This window comes from Petaurus breviceps, unplaced genomic scaffold (genome assembly GCF_028583685.1).
Source record: "Petaurus breviceps papuanus isolate PSGF00001 unplaced genomic scaffold, PetGlider_PUasm1.0 140, whole genome shotgun sequence".
NCBI classification, from domain to species: Eukaryota; Metazoa; Chordata; class Mammalia; order Diprotodontia; family Petauridae; genus Petaurus; species Petaurus breviceps.
Window position 1 is genome coordinate 53308420 of NW_027185698.1, and position 19792 is coordinate 53328211.

Below are 19792 nucleotides of genomic sequence, written 5' to 3' on the forward strand. Positions count from 1 at the left end.
TAGAATGGAAGTTGCTTGAGGTCAAGGACGTCTTTTGGCTTATATTTGTATCCTTAATGCTCACCACAGTGATGGCATGTATTAAGTATTTAAAAAATGATTGTTGACTATTAGCTGAGAGATTGCCCTCATACTGATTTCATTTATATGAAGAAGGAAACTATGCACATTTCCTATAGTATCGCGCCAAGTCCTTAGGGCCATAGATTATCCCTGGGTTCCACTCACTTTGGAGATAATGCATTAAAACATATGGTTTAGTAACCCTGGATCCTAAGTGAAGTATCTAGGTTGACCATAGTGTAATGTTAATGGGTACAGGGTCACATGTGTGAGCCCCAATGCTGTTAGTTTGCTTTCCAAAGAGGAAAGCTCTATCCCATTGCTACAGATCCTGGCCTTAGCCAGCCTACTGATGGGTTGGTTGATAGGGTATACACACACACACACACACACACACACACACACACACACACACACACATCATGCATCAGGTGACAGTAGGTGAAAGGGAAAGGGCATGCTGGTTGTCATTTGGAAGCATCCCTTCTACCTGGACAGGATGAGCCTGGATGGGGCTGTGCACAGGTCAGATGGTGTTTGAGTTTAGGTCCGGTATCTGAGCTGAGTCATGGCTATAGTAGAGAAGGATGTGCCCAAGTTATCAATCAGATGGGGATTGATCCAAAAGGGGAACATGATTTTTTATTTAGCCATCCTGGGAAGTCAGGCAGCCACACTAATTGGATCCTCCATTTTCTTTTATAATTGGGGCTCTGTCCTAAGAAACATAGGCTGTCAGTCTGTGTCCAATAGCCCAATCAATGTTCAGATAACAGTTGTCATTATTCCTTGTGTTGTGTGATGATATGGAATTATGCTTATAATAATAAGCTTTGATCTCTCTGTCACATCTTATCATCCCCCTTGACTTTTAAACCCAAGGAGAACGCAATTATCTGATTCTGACCTTGCTTTATTTATTTTTTTTAAAAGCCTGGTCTGCCAAGTAGATAAAGTAGCTGTGGAGATCTGCCAGAGGATACTTTTGAGATTGAGTTTGGGTAAACCTGTCTTACTCACTGAAGAGAGATGGAGAGATAGACAGATATTTATAAGGGTAACCCCATGGGGTCTAGTGGGGCCGGAAGTGGCATGGAGGCCTTGACCCTGGCAAGACAAGGCAAAGGCTGGTCTATCAGAGCCAAGAGACTTCCCCAGCTCTCTCTAGATGGTAGCTGGGTCTGAAGACCCTGAGAAGTGGTCATCACAAGCCTGGCATTGGATTTTCAGAGTGGACAAGAAGGCCCTTGACCTTTGGCCTGTATGCAAAATGTTATAGTTAAAAAAAAATTATTAGATTTGGAGAAAGGACCTGGGTTCAAAATTCTGGTCCTGGTATTTATTAGTGGTTCTCTCTATTAGTTTTCTCATCTCCAAAGTGGGAATAGTGATATCTGCACTATCAGTCAGAGGAATGTGACTTAGAATCAGGAAAAGCTCTGGGGTCAGCATCTAGGTTCAAGTCATACTTCCAGTGATTACTACCTGTGTGGTCCTGGGAAAGTTTCTTTTCTTTTGTTTTTTAAAGCAATAGGGGTTAAGTAACTTGCTCAAGGTTACACGGCCAGTTATTTCTGGGTGTGGTGCTGTGTATCTGAGCCCGATTTGATCCAGGTCATCCCAATACTGGAGCCGGTGCTCTTACTCGTTGAGCCACCTGGCCGCCCCTAAGCAATTGGGGTTATGTAACTTGCTCAAGGTTACACGGCCAGGTGTTTCTGGGTGGGTGCTAAGTGTCTGAGCCCGGGATTTGATCTCCAGGTCTTCTCAACACTGGAGCCGGTGCTCTTACTCGCTGTGCTACCTGGCCACCCCCTGGGCAAGTTTCTTAACTGGTGAAGGGGTTTGGATAACATAGTGTCAGAAATCCTTCTCATCTATGATTCTAAAGAACTGTTTAATTAGTTTTGAAGTGCTATTGTAGTGAGTCTTGTTACTATAACTGCTGCTGCTAGTGTGTCTTTAGGATGGGAGAAGTAGGAGGACTTCAGACTATTTATTGAGCAGCCACCTCTGGCCTGGCATCCCCTCATTACCCCTGGCATGGAATCATTGGAGCAAATTGATTCCACATTAACTGAGTTCAGCTTTCCAACCATTGCTTTAGGAGGGCATTTCTGACCTATAAACAGGTTCAGACTTGGCTTTAAGATGCCTGAAAGCTTTTCTTGAATTGTGGCTCAATTCCTCGGTCATGTAATCCAGTGTTCTCTGGAGCGCAGGCGTCAGAGGATGCTCTTCTCGGTCATGTAATCCAGTGTTCTCTGGAGCGCAGGCGTCAGAGGATGCTCTCCTCGGTCATGTAATCCAGTGTTCTCTGGAGCGCAGGTGTTAGAGGATGCTGCATCTTGCATTTCTTGACATTGCTGAGCATTCACAGCACATAGTCAGTCCTGGATGGTAGCTGTGATGCACCCTGCCTAATGTTGTAATGTTCCAAGATAAATACGATTCATCTCCACATCCTGCCTTGCCTGCCTGGCTAAAATAAGCACCCTCGACAGTCCTGAGTACACAAACCCCCAGGGCAGCCTCTGCCAAGGAGGACAGCTGCACATCCTGCCTAATCAGCCTCTGCATTGCAGGGGAGTTCATGGAAGGAGGGGCCTCTGGAGGACTGCATTGTTTAAGAGACCAAGGCCATTGGGGCCCCTTTCTGTGAGTGTGGAGCCTCAGTTTAAATTCATCTGAGCAGAAACATTCATCAAGAGCCTGTGTAGCATCGCCCCAAGGGTGGATTCAATTCAACTGAATTTGACAATTGTATAATGATGATGGGGAGGCAGCAGTAGGGGATAGAGAGCTGTCCTCCGAGCAAGGGAAACCTGGGTTCAAGTTTGACATTTAACACATTCTGGCTGTGTGGACCTGTCCAAGTCAGCTTCCCTGATCTCCCTTGCCAGCAATGGCCTTCCCCCTCGGACTTCACATAGCCCTTTATGCTGAAAGTTCCTGCTATACTCATCACATATTATTTAGATTATGATTATCTGTATATGTCTTCTCCCTCTACCAGAATAAGAGGCAATTATGATGTAGGGGAGCGGGCTCTGTCAGTGGGACCAGGAAGACCTGAACTTAAGGTTTAAGGTTTAATTTTAAGACCTCTGTACTTGAGGGCTGCATGATGCAAGCAAGTCATCTAACCTCTTAAAGCCTTACACAAACCTCACAGGGCTGGGGAACCTGCAGTCTGGAGGCCACTGCAGGCTCCCCACCTTTGCTCTAAGACTGTAAGTTGCAGAGAAGGTGACAAATTGCCTTAGTAGAGAGAGTTGCCTCACCTGGAAGGAATATAGCTCAGTATCAGTCCTGAGGTTCTGGGAAGTTTTCTTGTGTCACTTCTCATGTCATCGTGTCCCTGTTTTTTGACTTACACTCTTCTTGGATATTGGTAATCCTTAAGGTTTTCCCGACACATCCTTGTCTCTGAAATCAATATGTTCCACTTGTATGGAGGGGATGTTTTCTTTTAATGTTATTGCTTTTATTTCTTCATCCAGATTGTCTTTCATTTTTGTGTATTTGTATTCCCAACCAATCCTTCTCTCTTTTCTTTTGTTGGTAAGACTTGACATCGCAGATTCAAGTTTTTCTGTTTTGTCACTTTTTTTTTCCTGTTGTACAGGCCATAACATTTGCTCTCACAATCCCTATTTCTCTTTGAAACCATTCAGAAACATCCTGTTGTGGTTCCAAGCACTCTTGGGAATTCACAGGGTCCTCTGCCTTATCAGGTGTTGATTCATTTTCCTTTTTCTTACAATATTTATTCATAGATGTCTGAACTCTTTTACCTGATATGGAGGCCACATTCCCTTCTGTTATTAATCTTTCATGTTGGTTTATGTGTTTATGTTCAAGGTGCTTAATTGAATTTTATTCCTCCTTATATTTTGGTAATTGCAGTTTTCCCCTATGCCTTCTTCTCTTTCTCAGTGACTTACTTTTTGACTCCCTCCCCTTTGAGGGTAGTTTCTCTGGGAACTCAAAGATACCCCAGCCTCCTCTCATATAGGGCAACTCACATTTCATCAGTCTTGGTCTCACTCCCAAGTGACTTGGTGGGGTAGGGTTGGGGGAGCAAGATATTTGGATCTGTAGCAGCAAGCACCCCAGCATCCCCAGGGTGGCTGCCAACACAGGTTCTTAGATCTGCTTTTCTAAATGGGTTAACAAGCTTACTTTAATCAATCAAACATATATTGTTTACCTAGTTCAGGGGAAAAAGTCAGCACCCTGAACCTCAGAGTATACAGACAGAAGTTACAAGATCAAGCAGACAGGCTTCCAAACTGTCCAACCATTACATTCATACCAAATCATAGTTACCAGAGAGGGAAGCATCAACATATGGGTTTTCAAAGCCGGGGAGCTCTCAACAATGGCTGCCCAAAGTCTCATCTGGTTAAATCACACAACACTTCTCAAAGTGAGCCCCAAAGCAAAGCCTGACATCAGGGCTTATATAGTCTTCTCCTGGCTCAGAGAATGTAACAACCCTCTTGATCCACTGCTCAATCACAAAGTATCTCCTGAGAAATAAGCGTCCCACCACAGGCTCCAGGTGCACTTAAGCCTAGGGGCAGGGAAGATCTTAAAAATTTACATTCTTATAACAGGATCCCAGTTGGATGCTGGGTTTTTTGCCTTAGGCTTAGTGGAATACCACACCCACACCCCCAAGTGTCCTGGTCCAGTTCTCTTTGTTCCTCTGTTCTCTGAGTTTTATGATGGAACAGAGCACTTCTTCCTTGCTATCTCAGACTGAGGAAGCTTTTGCTTTTTAGTTTTCTATGACACTGGGAAAAGAAAGAAGGGTAGAGTAGCATTCTGTTGTAAGCATTCTAAACAATTTGCTTAGACCTGATGCTAGGTTGTGATGGAGGAAGTACTGGGAGAGAGGATTGGAGGCTAGGGAGTAGCCTTCTCTGTTGTTATTTCATTCATTTGCTACCTTGTTTGAGTTTTTGATATACTAAACCATGGAGAGAGCTGAAATCCCTTTGGGGAAATTTGAGAGGTCATGAGGATGAGAGAAAATGTCCTCCATTTTGTTGGTCACATGACCTCATCTCTCAACCTTTACTGATGAAACCACAGGTTCAGTCTTTATCCCTATAGATGATGAAAATAATAACCCACATTTCTATAGTACTTTGTAAAGCATTTGATCCTCATAACAACCCTATGAGATAGGTGTCTATAGTACTTCCATTTTATAGATGAGTAAATTAAGACTTAGAAAAGCTTGCCAAATCTGACCTCAGACACTTGACACTTAACTAGCTGTGCAACCTTGGGCAAGTCACTTAACCCCAATTGCCTTGCCTTCTTCCCTCCAAAAAAAAGAAAAGGTTGCCTAAGGTCACACAACCAGTAGTATCAGAGGCAGGAATTTGAACCCAGGTCCTCCTGACTCTAAATTCAGCACACTTCCCACTAAGCTATATATTAAATATTGACTCTTTTCCAGGCTCTATGCTTAGCACTGGGTGTAGAAAGGGTCAATACCCCATAAGCCTTGTTCACATGACACTTCAAATTATTCAATTTTAAGCTTCATGAGGTCAGAGATTGTCATTCTTTTTCCTATTTTTTTAAATCTCCATTGCTTATACAGTCCATGGCACATAATAGGTGCTTAATAAATATTTTTTGAATTGATTCAAATGGAATAGCATGTAAGCAAGTAACTTTGTTGTAAGGGTGAGCATAATCAATGCAAAGAAGAGTTCATGGTCAAGTGCTGTGATAGATGAGAGGAAGAAGCAGCAAGTGAATGCTGTAACGAGGAACTGAACCCCAGACTTTTGACTCTAAGCCCAGGTCTCCTTCCTTTCTACCACATCACCTGCTGGAGTAGGTACTTTGAAAGTGCTTCTTTGGTGCTGATGGTTAGTTCCTCCCTGGCTGAAGCTGAACATTGCTTCTTCAAGCTGCACTCCTAGGGGCAGGCACCAGGTGGCGCTGCCCATCAGGGAACTGAGAGCATGGCCTGAGCCTTCTAGAGGTATGGGGAGCCAGGGCAGGGAGGTGTGGGTTAGCTCCTTGACGCAGCTTCTCTAGAGGGCTGGTAGGGTTTGTTACCGATCCAAAGCTCTGGCCTAGAGGGATAATGAAAGTTCTTAGTATAAGTCTTGCTGTTGTTGACAAACCCAACCTGGGAGCCTTGAAGTAGGGGTTGGAGAGAGAATAAGCTATGACCCAGCTCCTATTTCCTTACCCAGGGAAAGCCATGAGGTAAAGAGCTCTCCTACTGTTTGACTTTACAATAAGTAGGCAATGTGCTCTTGGACCAGCTCCAGCCAGAACTCGAGAGAATCTCAGAATCACCTTTTCAACAAACTCAATTCAGATCATTTATTAAACACCCTCAGTCCCTGAGGGCAGATAAAAAGTTGAGAGAAAAGAGAGTCCCTCACTTTTATTCTAGTTGAGAATTAAGGCACAAAATAAAAAAGGCACAAAACATGCTTTTACATAAGTGTAATAGAGGGATAGAGGGGAAAGATGTGCTATATAAAGTCCGTGGGCAAGACAGTTATTGTAAGGGCCATCAAGGAAGGCTTCTTGGAGGAAGTGGCATTGGAGTTGGTCTTTCTGGCATGGGAAAAAGGAAGAGCCATTGTGCAAGCAGGTGTTCCAGCTATAGGAAGCAACATAAACAGAGGCATGAGGCAAAAAGAAAGTATCTCAAGTGAAAGAGAGTAACCCATTGTGATTAGAATGTAGGGTCCATGGAAGAGAGGATCCTGAGATAAATTTGGAATGAAAAAGTAGTGTGGGATTATGGAAGAATTTAAGTGGCTTCTTCCCCCATCTCACTCCTCTTCTTGATTTTCTCTTTTTTTCTACTGAAGACCTGTCTTGGAAATAGCTGTTGATGTATGTCTTGAGCTTGGGAGAGAAGTCAGGGCATTCCCTCTAGGAGGAGAGTCTGAAACCCCTACATCCTCTTAAAGACTTGACCCTAGGCTTCCCTAATGGGCCCAGAATCTGCCTTACTTTGAGATAACTCTGGAGAAGGAATTCCACATAGATTTCCTAGGACAATCTGGTTCACTATGGAGTGAGTCATCAATTATTGAGAGTTCACTTTAACAAGTCAAGGTAATGGATGATACAAAAGGTCTCTTGGAGCTGATGATCTGACTTAGTAGTGGAAGGGATGGATCAGACAGGGAAACCTGAGTAGAAAATTAGCATGAGTTATCATATGTTATGTAGTTATATATATCTGGAAGAGGGTAAGTAAAATGGTGAGGAGCCTTAAGACTATGCCAGTCAAGGAAAAGGTTGATGGAGTAGGGGATACTTGACCTGGAGAGGAGAATAGTTGAGAGAAGAAGGAGTTAGTACATGATAATTGTCTTCAAGTATTTGAAAGGCTATATAAGACAGTTTGAAAGACTATTCAAGACTGTTTCAACTATTTGAAAGAGGTACCTTGGTATAGTTAATAGAGAGCCCACCTTGGAATCAGGAAGGTCTGGGTTCAAGTCCTGTCTCTGACAGTTCCTGGAACATGGTAGGAACTTAATGTTTATTGACTATTGATTGTGTGGTCCTGGCCAAGTCATTTAGCATTTCGCTGTTTCAGTTCAAGTATCAAACATGGAAACTGAACCAGATTAAAATGTGATTGGGAAATATTTGTTTAAATAAATAAAAGTACAGTAGGACATAGATAATGTTAATTTGTGGTTTTCTAAGTCAGTAAGCAACCAGAGGGATCAGGGATTAATGATCCCCATTTTCTGTTTAACTCTACTCTTTTAAGCTTATATTTGCAGAGTAGTTGCAGATCTGTATTGATGAAGATGGTTTCTTTACCAGGTTTCTTCAACACTACAAAAAAAATGACATCTAGACCAAAAACAAACAAATCTCAAACCAAAGTCATGAACAAAAGGGATTAATTAAAAAATTTAATTTAATTAGTTGATTTTTAGTTTTCAGCATTCACTTCCATAAAATTTTGAGTTCTAAACTTTCTTCCTCTCCCTCCCCTTCCCCCTCCCCAAGATGGTATGCAATCTGATATAGGCATTACATATACATTCCTATTAAACATATTTTCATATTAGTCATGTTGTATAGAAGAATTAGAATGAATAGGAGGAACCATGAGAAAGAAACAAAACAAAACAAAAAGGAAATAGTCTGCTTTGCTCTGCATTCAGTTCTCTCTCTGGATGTGGATAGCAATGTCCATCATGAGTCAAAAGGGATTAAATTTACAGTGCATAGCTCCATAGGACTGAACTAGAGGAGGAAGGTGGAAAGGAGGCAGAGGCTTGATGTAAGTGAAAACTATATAACAGTTAAAATGATGTCCAAAGTGCTTCCAAAAGATAGTGGATTCCCCATCTTTGGGGGTTTGAATAACGACTTTGTTGAGTTAATTAAAGAGCGGATTCTTGGTTAAATTATGGTCAGACTAGATGGTGGCTGAGGGTCCTTCAGTTCTGTGATTCTATGGGACATGGACAACATCTAAGGTGGAGGAAGCAATGTCAACAATGACAAAGAGATTAGAATGGGAAGCCTATATTCCAGAGATCCTGAGTAAATCAGTTTGACCAGAGTTGAGGTCACTTAAAGAAAAGTGAATTGATAATAATGGTAGAAAGGTGAGTTCAAGGCCTTAAATGCAAGGCTGAAAAATTTAGCTTTTATCTTATCAGCAGGGAGAAGAATTTCGAGCATTAGATTTAATTCAATTCACTAAACATTTATTGAGTGCATGCATGCGTGCGTGCATGTGTGTGTATGTGTGTATACGATAGATCACCAGATCTGAAGTCAGAAAGTCCTGAGTTCAAATAAAGCCTCAGATAATTACTAATTGTATGATTCTGGACAAGTCACTTAACTTTGCTTTGCTTTAAATGTAAAAAAGGGGTAATATAGGACTGTGATAGTAATGGCATTCCCCTGTATTGGCTTGGTTTTCAAATTGATTGTGTTAAAACCCAGAGCTTGTTAATCCCACCTGTGGGATGGACTTGTTGATGTGAAAAGAAAGTCCTGAACTGGGAGGAGCTGGTGACGTAGATTTGCAGAGACAGGAGAGAGAGGCAGAAGGACTTTTTGGAAGCAGCACCCACATGGAGGCAGAGAGAGAGAGACTAAGAGAATTGCTGGTGGCCACTTTGAATTGCCCTGGACTTTTGAGACCTGCCCCCTGAGCTGCCAAGGACTGAGGAGACATGGCTGTTTTGCTGGTACTTTTTCTGTCTGTTTTGATGTTCTTTTGCCAGATTTGTCCACTGGTGAAAGACAGTCCTGTTGTTGAAGAAGTCCTGGAACCTGGCTTTTGGTTAAGAAGCCCTGAGACTGTCCTGCAGACAGAGAGTGAATACTGTCCACTGGTGAAGGACAGTGCTGTTGTTGCAGGGGTCTGGAGACTGTCCTGCAGACAGAGTGAATACTGTCCACTGGTGAAGGACAGTGCTGTTGTTGCAGGGGTCTGGGAACCTTTCTGTTGGTTCAGAAGCCCTGAAGAAGGATTTTCTTGTTGTATGTTTACAGAAATCCTAGGAGAGGGTTTTGTTAATGTTTTCAGGGGTTCTAGGACTGTTCTACAGACAGAGGATGAATTAATGAAGAGACTGGCAATGTATCTTGTGGCCTTGCTAAGCCTTGTCTCCCCAGGAACTAAGATTGCTGAGAACTTGCCTCCTGTCAAGATGAAGAAAAGACCTCCATTTGAGTATTAAGTGCTGTGTTTAAACTTGATGTAACTCTGAGGTAGATTCAATTGAGATCCAGGGGTGGGGAACTTTTGACCTTTTTGTGCTCTGTGATTGACAAATGAAGGTATAGCCTAGGGGTGGATAAGTATTTAGACCAGGGACTTTGTAATTGATTGAATGATTGGAAGGTCCTGGGGTGGGGTAGTCCTTGGAGATTATTTAATCACATTTGGTAAATGCTGTATTTGGAATGATGTCATGTTTTGATCTTCTCTGTTCTTGGTTTGTCACTGAATAAAATGGAGAGCACCTATGCTGGTATTTTGAACCTTGGGAAGTTGCCTTTCCTTGGTGTTACAGTACAAGGACCTACTTCCCAGGGTAGTTGTGAGGATCAAATGAGATAATTGTAAGGCACTTTGCACAGTACCCAGCACATAGCAGGTATTTAATAAATACTTATTCCCTTCTTCCTATGCCAGTTTCTGAGGATACAAAAACAAAAAAACAGCCCCTGCCTTCAGGTGGCTTATATTCTACTCTAGAATGCTCTAGACCATGGGTGGTATATGCAGAATGAACAAGAATCAGAGAAACTAGAGCAAAGCCAGAGGCTATTTCAATAACCTGGGGTTGGAAGTAATGAGGGCCTGCCCTAGGGTGGTGTCAGTGGGAATAGAGAGGATGGATGTGAAAGACATAGACAAGGTAGAAGCTATAGACCTCAGTAACCTGGTGTGAAAGGCAAGGAGAGGGACGAGTCCAAAGTCCTGTAGCTCAGTTTCCAGCCTGAGTGATGGAGAGGGCATTGGTGCCATTAACAAAACCAAGGAAATTGGGGGAGGAGCTGGCTTGGGTGGGGGAGGGAAAGACTATGAGCTTGGTTTTAGACATGCTGAACTTGAGGGGCTGGTTGGACACAGTTGAAGCTGCATTTGTATCGATCCGTAAGTCTTTAATGAACACCTTCAGTGTGCTTAATGAAAAGAGACATTAGATTTTTGCAGGGAGGTTAATTTTCTTCCAAACTCAACGTTGATATTGAGTGCAGATGATGGAAGATCTCATGAGAGTTGGCTAGTTTCACTCCACAGATCCCTGGGGATTGGGGGGTTCAGGGAGGGAGGGGATTCACTTCATCAGGGCCCAGCTGTAGGGTTGCCAGATCCTTTAAGTACTGACATATCTAAATGTGAGTGCTGGAAGAGGGGCGGTTATCTAAAAAAAAAAAAAGACAAGGAACAAGTGATTCTCTTCCAACCTGGTCAGTTCTTAGCACAGTGCCTGGTACATAGGCACTTAATTAATGCTCACTAACTTGCATCCTGAGATCTGGATTTTGCATGCAAAATTCTCTTGATCTCTCTGTGTTGGTTTTCTGATTTGGGTTGGGTATTCTAATTGCCATCCTGAATCTTAAAGAGATGGAAATTGGATTTGGGCAGTGGCCCAGCCGAAGCTGCATGTGGCAGGCACCCCTTCCCTCCTGTCTCTGTGTTCTTCTTCAGCCTTCCCAGCCCCACTTTGTGAATAGATTCCCTCCCCTGAGCCAGCCAGCCACCCACCCTGGGAGCTGGCTACAGAGAATGGACAGCTCGTCCTGTCGCTACGAGGAACCAGGCAGGCTGCATGATTTTACATTGAGGTTCTCTGCTGCAAAAAGCTATCCCAGGAGTGGTACTCTGCTCCCTTCCCCCCTCCAAGGCTGACAGCTGGGGTTGCTATTGTTTATTCTGTTCACCTTTGAATTCCCTTCATTCCCAGTCCTGGACTCCTTGGGGTTCTGGGACATGCTGGCTGATGTAGTCACCTCCTCCCCTCCTGTATCCCGTCCCCCTCCCAAAATTATGGTGTCAGCATGCTTTAGCCACACAGAATTTGCTATAAAATTTTCCCCCATAAAGCCATCACATGGCTTCCCATGTGTAGCTCTTGTTGCCATGGCATCAGCCTTTATACCTCAGAATCATTGGCACAGAGCACAGGCCAATACGGAGCTGTTACACCCCAGTGCTGATGCTGTGGGGGGAGGGCCCCAAGCACAGAACAGGGACCACGAGGCAGTGCTGGGGTTGGGGCCAATGGGGGCTTCCACTTGTCCACATGGCTAGAAGGTGAAAGAAGCATTCTTTCTTCCAGGACTCATTCTGGCTTGATGCCCCCAGCAGCTATTTGTTCTCCCCTGCCCTTCCCCCTCCCCAAACTTTATATAGTCTCAAAGCCAGTGTTTATTATTGGTTTTTTTAATTCTCTCTTTTTCCTCAAACTTGCTATTCCCTCTCCTTGGGCATTGTCAGGTCAGGGGTCAGTCAGGGCTTACCCCTAAGGTGTCTTTCATCAGGAAGGAGTTGGCTATACTGGGCTGTCCTGTCAAAGCTCCTCTGCCGACTCCCCGTGCATTGGGGCTCCTTGGAGAGAGTTGGGTCTCGGTGGCCATCTGTGTCTGGCTGCAGCTGCTTTGCATAACCAAGGTCCCCTTTGTAATTAGCAATGAGCTACCAGACCTTGATTAGGCTGGACATATGGTTTCTTTTCTTGGTGTTTGTGGCTGGGAAAGGTTAAAACTGCCAGGAAGAAAAGAGCCCTCCAAGGAGAGGGAACCATGGCAGGTGGCTGAGAAACCAGCATTCTGCTAATCAAGGATGGGGATCTTAACTTGAGATTCATGAAGAGATCTCAGGGGGGTTTGTGAACTTCATTGGGAAAAAAAAATAGGTTTCCCCAGTTTGCCAAAGGGGAAAAATGATGAAGAACCCTAGCAGCTAACTTGTGTCTTCTTTGAGATTAATCATAACAGTTTTAATAATTGCTAACATTTATATAGTACCTACTATGTGCAGGCACTGTGCTAAGTGTTTTACATATATTATCTCCTTTGATCCTCACAATAAACCTGAAAGGTCTCAAGTACTATTGTTGTCCCAGTTTTACAGACAGGCAAACTGAGCAGAAAGCAATCAAGTGACTTGTCCAGGTTCACACAGCTAGTAAGGGTCTGAGGCCAGACCTGAATTTAGATCTTCCCGACTTTAGGTCCAGAGCTCTATTCACTAAACCACCTAGCTTTATATATGCTGTATAAAGTAGTACATTTTACTTAGATGTATTCTATCTGTATATAGCTGGTATGTACCTAGTTATTTTCACATTGTCTTCCCCAGTATAATATAAATTCCTTCAGGACAGGCACTGTTTTTGCCTTGCTTTGTATCCTGAGTTCTTGGCACATAGTAAGTGTTTAATACAGGCTCATTGAGGGAGCAGGCAAGGGGTTGTTGCCTGCACAACCCTTTGGTTGGCTATTGCTTTCCCAGGGCAAGGGGACTAGAGGAGTTAGAAACACAGAATCATCAGTAACAGCTCTAACCAAGGACTCAGGCTCCAGGATTTTATGGCATGTGGTTTAAGAGCCTCAACCTCTATGCCAAGTCACAAGAAATAAAAAATAACTAGTCCTGTAGACAAAGTCTATCTATCATCCTCTCCCTCATTTATTTCAGGGAGGCATGTGTTGTTGGATCCCCAGATAAATCAGCTGCTTGTTTAAAGAGAGGAACTGCAGGCTAGAGCCCCAGCTTGGCAGCGTAAGGGTGCTCAACATGATGTATCTACAGGATCACAGCCTTGCCTGGGGTAATGAATGGTTCTGAAAGCAGGGATTAGTGGCCTGACCTTCTCCTGACTGACCCATCAAGAAATCCAGTGACTTGGGGTGGCCAGGGGGCGCAGTGAGTAAGAATGCCGGCCCCAGAGTTGGGAGACCCAGGATCGTTTCCAGGCTCATATACTTAACACCCACACAAAAAATAACTGTCCATGTAACCTTGAGCAAGTTACTTAACCCCAATTGCTTAGGGGTGGCCAGGTGGCCCAGGGAGTTAGAGCACCGGCTTCAGCATCGGGAGACCTGGGATTGGTTCCAGTCCCAGATACTCAGCACCCACACACACAAAAAAACTGACTGTGTAACCTTGAACAAATTACTTAACCCCAATTGCTTAAAAAAAAAAAATCCAGTGACTGACCACCTTCTGTGGACAAAGCCCTCTGCTAGGTGTTGTTATAGGGGATACAGAGATGGAGGAGACACAGTTGGTCCCTGCCCTGCTGGAGCATCCAGTCTAGTTGGGAAAATCACTGGATTATATGTTTAGAACTGGAAGGAACCCTCTAGGTCATCTAGGTCCCCTCATTTTACAGGAACTGAGTCTTAGGTAAAGTGATTTGCCCATGGCCATACAGTCAATAAGTAACTGAGAGGAGGGATTTGAATCCAGGTCCTCCTGACTTGAAGTTCAACCTACTGGCCATTATACCATGTTGGCATTAATATTGACAGTCTTAATAGTTCACATTTATGAAAGTTTGCAAAGTGCTTTATTTATCATCTCATTTCAGCCTTACCACAACCCTGTGAGGTGGGTGTTATTATTATCTTGATTTTACAAATGGGGAAACTGAGACTCAGAAAGTTGAAGTGACTTGCCCATGGTCACACAGCTAGTAAATGTCAGATCAGAGATAGACTATGAACCCAGGTCTCTCTTGATATCCAGTCTAGCAATCTTGCCACGACACCTCCATACCTGTCAAGAAAGAAGACAAATATGTGTAAAAAATGAAACAATATAAGAAATATGACAAGGTATTATGTGATTAAATTTCCAATGAATTGTATCTCCAGGAAGTGAGATCAGAGGGAGAGTTCCTGTGTTCTGGAGAGGGTTGGGAGGCCTTCCTGGAGGAAGAGTGACTTGATCCATGCAGTTAGGGCTGGGAAGAAAATGAATACTCAGAGAGGGGGATGGGAGTGATCCCACAGAGCCAGGCAATTAGCTTTCTAAATGGAGATGAATGTTCAGTCCTTTAAACTTGGATCTTATTGATGAGAGGCAATGGTCCGGGAAGCAGGAGATCTGGATTCTCTCCCTGGCTTTGTCGTTGGCTTACTGTGTGGCCTTGGCAAGCTTAATTCTCTCTGCAAGGCAGTTTCTACCCCAGTAAAATGAGAAGGGTTGAACCAGAGGGTCACTGAGGGCCCTTCCAACTGTAAGTTTCCATAGGGTTGAAGCAAAGGTAGTTAATGATCTGTGGTCGGCTTTCCCTGGTATAATGCTCACAGTTGTGTCTTTAAAAGGCAACAGAAGAGAAGAGAAAGAGAAGATTTTTAATTTTTACTTATATTGTGTAAAGTCTCTTATACTCCATGCTTTGAGGGGAAGGGAAGGGAGTAACTATTAAAATGGTGACTTCCCTACCTACTGCAATATTCTTTAATTCAGGGCTTTGAATGTGACAGGGGACAGGCATGATCTGGAGTCAGGATCACTCCCTACTCTAATCCAAACCAATCCAAAAAACATTTATTAGTGCAAAGCACTGGGGACCAAAGACAATACAGGAAATAGGACCAGTCCTCAAGGAGATTGCATTAAGTTGAAACTGGGGATACAGAGACAAAGTGAAAAACAAAGTAAAAAACATGATCCCTGCCTCCAGGCTTACCATCCATTAGAATAGCACAGTACAGTGTCTGAACATGGAAGTAAAGGCATGATGATTTAAGGAGGGAGAGAGCCTAACAACCAGGGAAAGGAGAGAAGGCTTCCTGGAGGAAGTGGCCCTTGAGCTGTGCCTTGAAGGAAGCTAGACATTCTTAGATGTGGAGGGAAAGCCTGGCCCATAGAAGTACGTGCTTAGTAAATGCTCAGCACTTAGTTGATTGATTGATTTTACTTCAATCATAAGGGACAACTATTGAAAGGAACATAGGGGAGAAGTGGAACTCTTAAGTTTGGTGACTTTCAAGCAGAACAGTTTGGTTGGAATCCAAAGTGCCTGAGAAGAGAGAAATCCGGAAAGACAGGCTACTTACTGCCTTCTGTAGAAGGCTTTAAATGACAAGCTGAAGAGTTTGTGTTTTATCCCACAGGTGGTGGGGCACTGGGCCCTGTAGGTACCAAGAGAGTGACATGCTAATATTTTCTTTCTGTTCCCTGAGCATTAGGTGGATAGATAACAGACAGACAGATAGATCATAAATAGATGATAGATAGGTACCTACATACGTATGTATGTAGATAGATAGATAGATAATGAGAGAAAGAAAAATAGGTAGGTAAGTAGATAGATAGATGGAGAGAGAGAAAGAAAAAATAGATAGATATAGATAGGTGAATACATAGGTAAGTGGAGAGATAGATACATACGAAGGTAGATGGATACATGGATGGATAGAGAGAAAGATACATATATAGGTAGATAGAAAGAAAGGAAGGAAGAGAGAAAGAGATGGATGATAACATATGCAGGTAGATAGATATATAGAAATATACATACATAGTATGTAGGTAGATGGATAGAAAGAAAGGAAAAGATGGATGATACATATATAGGTAGATAGATACATAGGTAGATGAAGGGATGGATAGATAGATGGATATATAGATACATATGTAGGTAAATGGATAGATAAATACACACACACACACACACACACACACACACACACACACACATATATATATATATACAGAGAGAGAGAGAGAGAGAGAGAGAGAGAGAGAGAGAGAGAGAGATACATAGGTAGATGGATGGATGGATAGATAGAGCATTTATTAAGCACTTACTATGTACCAGATACTGTGCAAAGCCCTGGGAATACCAATATAAGCAAAAAAAAAAAAAAAGAAACAAAGGGATAAGGGTACAAGGCTTCTGACTAGGAGAAGGAAAAGTCTGGAAAATGAAGAATAGAGCTGGGAATGAAGTGACCATGGCCTGTGTACCTTGTGAAAGAATGGTCCAAGATAGGGACTTGTCAATCAGGAGAGTGGGCCTCAGGGTAGAGACATATCTAGGTTGGGAAGCCTACTGGTGAGGGAATGGAGAAATCTAGAGACTAAGGATCAGCACTTGGAGAATGCATGCCCTTTCTCCTTGTAGCCTGTGTTTTAGTAACTGTGACAGTGGTCTTTGGCAGCTTCCTAGGTCCCCCAGTATAGTGAGAAAGAAGGACAATATCCCAAGTGGAGGATCCAGACATGGTAAACTACTTTCCTACATATCACCCATTGGTAGTAGACTCCACTTACTTCCAAGGACAAGAAACCTAGAGTCAGGCAATAATCCCCTCCAGTTGCCTGACCATTTTCTGGGGCTCTTCCAAATCATCCAGGAACTCTTTTCACTCTCATTAGCTTTATCTGCCCCCAACCCCATCTACACAACAGTGTTCCTGTTGAGTCAGAGGTGGGTCTTTCTGGATCCTGGTGGGCCGAAGGAGTTTAAGAACATCAGCCCGATCTCAGTTTTGTTCAGGTCTTGAATATGTGTTGATGGTATTTGTACATCCCCTTTTGCCATTTTTCTCTGGGTAAGTTGAGGCCAGCTGAAGCATGTCTGCTTTCTCCAGAGTGGCAAGCCTGTGCTTGGTGGTAGTGAGAAAAGGCTTATGGGATGGTCTTCCAGGGCCAATAGCTCCTCTTAATTAGGACCCAGGAGGCTCCTTATTTCCACTGAATTTCTAGCCATTTCCTCTCATTGCCTCTTAGGAGGAGTTAAATTTGCCCCAAATGGAAACTGCAAAGCAGAGAAGAGCTCCCATCCACAACTCAGACACTTTGACCCAGTTGTAGATTCAGAGTTCTAAGTATTTCCAAAATATTATGAGTAGTTAAACAGGGTCTGCATAATGAGAGGCTGGATGTTCCTGATGAATAATAATAATGCTAATCACTCCTATTTTCCTAGTGCTTTCATCAATAACTTTGTGAGGTAGGTAGAACAACTATTCTTACCCCCATTTTGCAGAGAGGGAAACTGAGACTTAGGTGAAAGGATTTGCCCAAGATATGTACCTAGTCTAAGAGTTCAACTTTCTTGATTTTAAGTCCATCTTTTTTTCCCCACTATGCTACATTGCTTCTCCTCGGGGCTAACATTGATGGAATAGCAAATGCATTGGTTGTGTTCAGTGACATAAGCCTAGAACAGAGCTGTGTTTATATTTGACTATCACACCCCTGATAGTAAAAAGATAGTCTTAAGATGTCACAATCTCTATGTACAGCCCTTTTTACCATCCCCCCCCCCATAGTAGCTTAGATTCTATAGACTGAGTTGTTTTTATCTTAAATTTTTTTTTCTGATATTGAATAACAAAACTAACTAGGGAGGGGCAATTGGGGCTTTGTTGCATGATGCCAAAATTTAGAGGGTCCTGACAGTACTCATGTTTCTTAAGCAGGTAGAAACAAGTGATTTTAGCTAGCAGCAATAATTAGTTGAAATAGAGGGCTACTACATGATGCAATTATTTCCCCATCTGTGCTAGTGGTGGCCTCTTCAACAGTAGCCTCATGGCATGGCATGGTCTTTGCTCACAGGGGAGGTGATCAAGGGACTCCATCTCCCCTTCAAAGGATCCTTTTCCCCCAAGGTCTGAAGTCTTTTCCTTCTAACTCCTCGCTCTGAGGAATACCAAATATTATGCATATTTTCCTTGGTCTCTGTATGTTTTATATTTTATTCTTTAATTTAATATTATTGTTACATTTTAAATTAAATTTCATTTTTCCAATTGTCAAGCATTATTTTTCTCCCTCCCACTTCACCCCCTCCTCCCCAATAAAAGAAAAACAAAGCCCTAGTAACAAATACATATAGTCAAGCAAAAAAATTCCCATATGGGCCAAGTCTAAAAATACGTGTCTCATTCAGCACTTTACTCCATAACCTATCTATCAAGAGGTGGATAGGTGGTCAGTTTCTGGAATCATGGTTGATCACTGTGCTGACCAGAGTTCTTAAGTCTTTAAAAATAATTCATTTTAATGCTGTTGTTTTAGTAGAGATTAGTCTCCTGTTTCTGCTCACTTTACTCTGCATTAGTTCATACATGTTCCCAGGTTTTCTCGCAACTGACTATTTCATTTCTTAGAGCACAACAATATTCCATTATATTCATATATCATAATGCTCAGCCTTTCTCCAGTTGATGTACATATCCATCGTTTGTTGTTGTTTACTACAAAAAGAGCTGATATATGTATAAAATAATGGACTTTTGCCTTTTCCTTTGATCTCAATATAGCCTAGTAGATGTATTGCTGGGTCAAAGGATATGCCCACTTTAGTAATTCTTTGGGACAATTCCAAATTGCTTTCCAGAATGGTTGGACCAGTTTTGTCTTATGGAGAGTCAGAAACAATTGAAAAATGACTTAACATCAACAAGTTATTAATTATTTATAGCATTTTTTCATATAATTATAGATAGCTTAGATTTCTTTCCTTGAAAATTGTCTATATCCTTTGACCATTTACCAATTTGGGACTGGCTCTTTTTCTTAAAAAATCAAATCAATTCAAAATTAAATCGTGGAAATGTGTCTCTGCATTTTTTTCTCTTCCTGGTCTCATGTATTTTTTTTTTCTTTTCCAGGTGGCATGTGGGTCTGAACATAACCTGGCTGTGGTGGGTGAGTTAATTTTCTTTAAAGCATTTGAGACATTTTCTACTCCTGTCATTTATCTGTCATGTCTGGAGTAAAAATATGAGTAACTAAAGTGATTATGGAATGAGAAGTTCTGGATTAAGGAATTTTCCCATAGTATAGTGGGTAATCAGAAACTGCTCTTGACTTAAACCTTTGTTGAAAATATTCCTAAAACATTTGAGACCATTCTCCTATTTTAGGAAATTGAACCAAGTGAAAAAGCTTGTTTTTGTTTGGTGACTAAGGATCTTTTGTTCTCCAGGGTCATATTGGAGAGTGGGGGTATGGGGAAACACAATCACTATCTTCTTGATCACAACTTGAGAAGGTTGTCTTGGGGAAGAGAGACCATCTGTTTTCAGCTTGGCCCTAGTGAGCAGAACTAGAAGCAAAATGGGTAGAAATTGTAGAGGCAGATTTTGGTTATATGTAAGGAGAACCTAATATTTAGAAGTCTCTCAAAGTAGGATGGATAGTCTGTCTTAAGAGGCAAAAATTCTTATCTCTGGAGGTCTTCAGGTAAAAGCT

The 19792-nt window shown here is 42.5% G+C and overlaps 1 protein-coding gene across 1 annotated transcript in view; it reads left to right on the forward strand.

Annotated features, from left to right (window-relative positions):
• Positions 1 to 19792, forward strand: part of SERGEF (secretion regulating guanine nucleotide exchange factor) — a 242658-nt gene that overhangs the window by 135025 nt on the left and 87841 nt on the right. Inside the window, 1 exon segment of the mRNA XM_069073139.1 lies at positions 19210 to 19246. Coding sequence (XP_068929240.1) covers positions 19210 to 19246 — 37 coding nt within the window.